The sequence below is a fragment of the Zootermopsis nevadensis genome, unplaced genomic scaffold (assembly GCF_977971745.1).
Source record: "Zootermopsis nevadensis isolate Lab colony 2312 unplaced genomic scaffold, Znev_1.0 Znev_ptg000002l, whole genome shotgun sequence".
In the NCBI taxonomy this organism is placed as follows: Eukaryota; Metazoa; Arthropoda; class Insecta; order Blattodea; family Termopsidae; genus Zootermopsis; species Zootermopsis nevadensis.
Genome location: NW_028259134.1, coordinates 5,281,322 through 5,282,535, shown reverse-complemented (window position 1 = coordinate 5,282,535; position 1,214 = coordinate 5,281,322). Strand labels below are relative to the sequence as shown.

Sequence of the window (1,214 nt, the reverse complement as noted above, 5' to 3'; positions counted from 1 at the left end):
TGATTACCAGAAGAACATTTAATAATCCACATTTTCTGAGCTTCCATACTTAAATTTTCGTATTTTAATTTCTTTTTAGACTCTTGTCTCAGTTCCAATTTTGTCTATATTATTTTTAGTTATTATGTTGTATCCCTTAACTTAATTTTACTGTTACATCCACATGTTCATATATCGATTTAGTCTGTGCGAATGCGTTTTCTTTTGTTTCATTGCCAGATGTCTTGCATATTGAGTAATGTAGATGTGTGCAAACTTTACCGTGTGTGATAATGATAATGATAATAATAATTGAAGAGATGGGATAATAATAATAATGAAGGGTTAAGGAGACTGGGGAAAGAGTGATCCTCACCACTGTAGGGTCATATGAGCGTTCTGGTGGTCATCATTTTCCTCTAATTCAAATTCCCCTGTTTTCTCAAGAAACTATGTAATCTTTGAATCTGATAATTTCAAAGATGATTAAATTTATCATATTGCTATTCTACGTTGTAGTGGTTGTAGTCAAACCTTCAGTAGGTTATCAGTGGGTTATCTGCGCACAGTGTTAGGGATTGTCAGTTGACATTGAACGTGTCGTCTGCTGTTTGGTTTTTATAATTTTCAGAAGTTAAAATGGCCAGAGAAACAATTAATTTCTGTTTATTCCAGATTCCGCTGTGTCACTTATCAATTACGAATGGTCACTTCTGAACGAGAGTAGGTGCGAAATGTTGAGCAGATTTTCCACCGTTATTCAAAATGCTGTGGATGCTGTAAGTCTTAATACACGTTAGTTATAATTTTAATAATAATCTTTAGATATTATCTCTACAATTACAATTTAACATATGTTTTATTGTGTGATCAGAAACATCATTTTGGAATTTTACTTGGGAATAATTATAATTATATAGTATAATTTTATCTTGGCCTCCCTTGATGTTATAAAGTGCAGGTATGCATATGAAATGTATAACATTTTACTGTAACATTGCTCATGAACCAAAATGCAGATTAATGAAAAATAAACGCATTCGAGAAGGTTATATGATCACGTTTCAGGGACTTACATTTTACATTTGTTTAATGCTGACGCTGTGAGTGCCCTGGCAGCCCACATGTTCTCTAGCAAATCAACTGTGGCTGTAGGTTAGTGTAGCTACTGCATCTCATATCTGCCCAGCAACTTCAGCGATGGTGTAACTCCCCCCTCCCCCCCAAAAAACAAC

The 1,214-nt window shown here is 34.3% G+C and overlaps 1 protein-coding gene across 8 annotated transcripts in view; it reads left to right on the top strand.

Moving 5' to 3' along the window:
- Positions 1 to 97: 97 nt before the first annotated feature.
- LOC110829034 (FHF complex subunit HOOK interacting protein 2A) overlaps positions 98 to 1,214 on the top strand; it is a 37,061-nt gene continuing 35,944 nt past the window's right edge. For 5 of the 8 annotated variants that reach the window (XM_022062310.2, XM_022062311.2, XM_022062317.2 and 2 more), the window contains exons 1-2: positions 98 to 235; positions 655 to 758. In XM_022062310.2, the coding sequence (XP_021918002.1) occupies positions 193 to 235; positions 655 to 758 (147 nt within the window). In that variant the 5' untranslated portion in view covers positions 98 to 192. Of the gene's footprint in view, positions 236 to 285; positions 382 to 412; positions 560 to 654; positions 759 to 1,214 lie in introns of those variants that run through there. The other 3 variants (XM_022062316.2, XM_022062315.2, XM_022062313.2) reach the window with 3 other exon arrangements.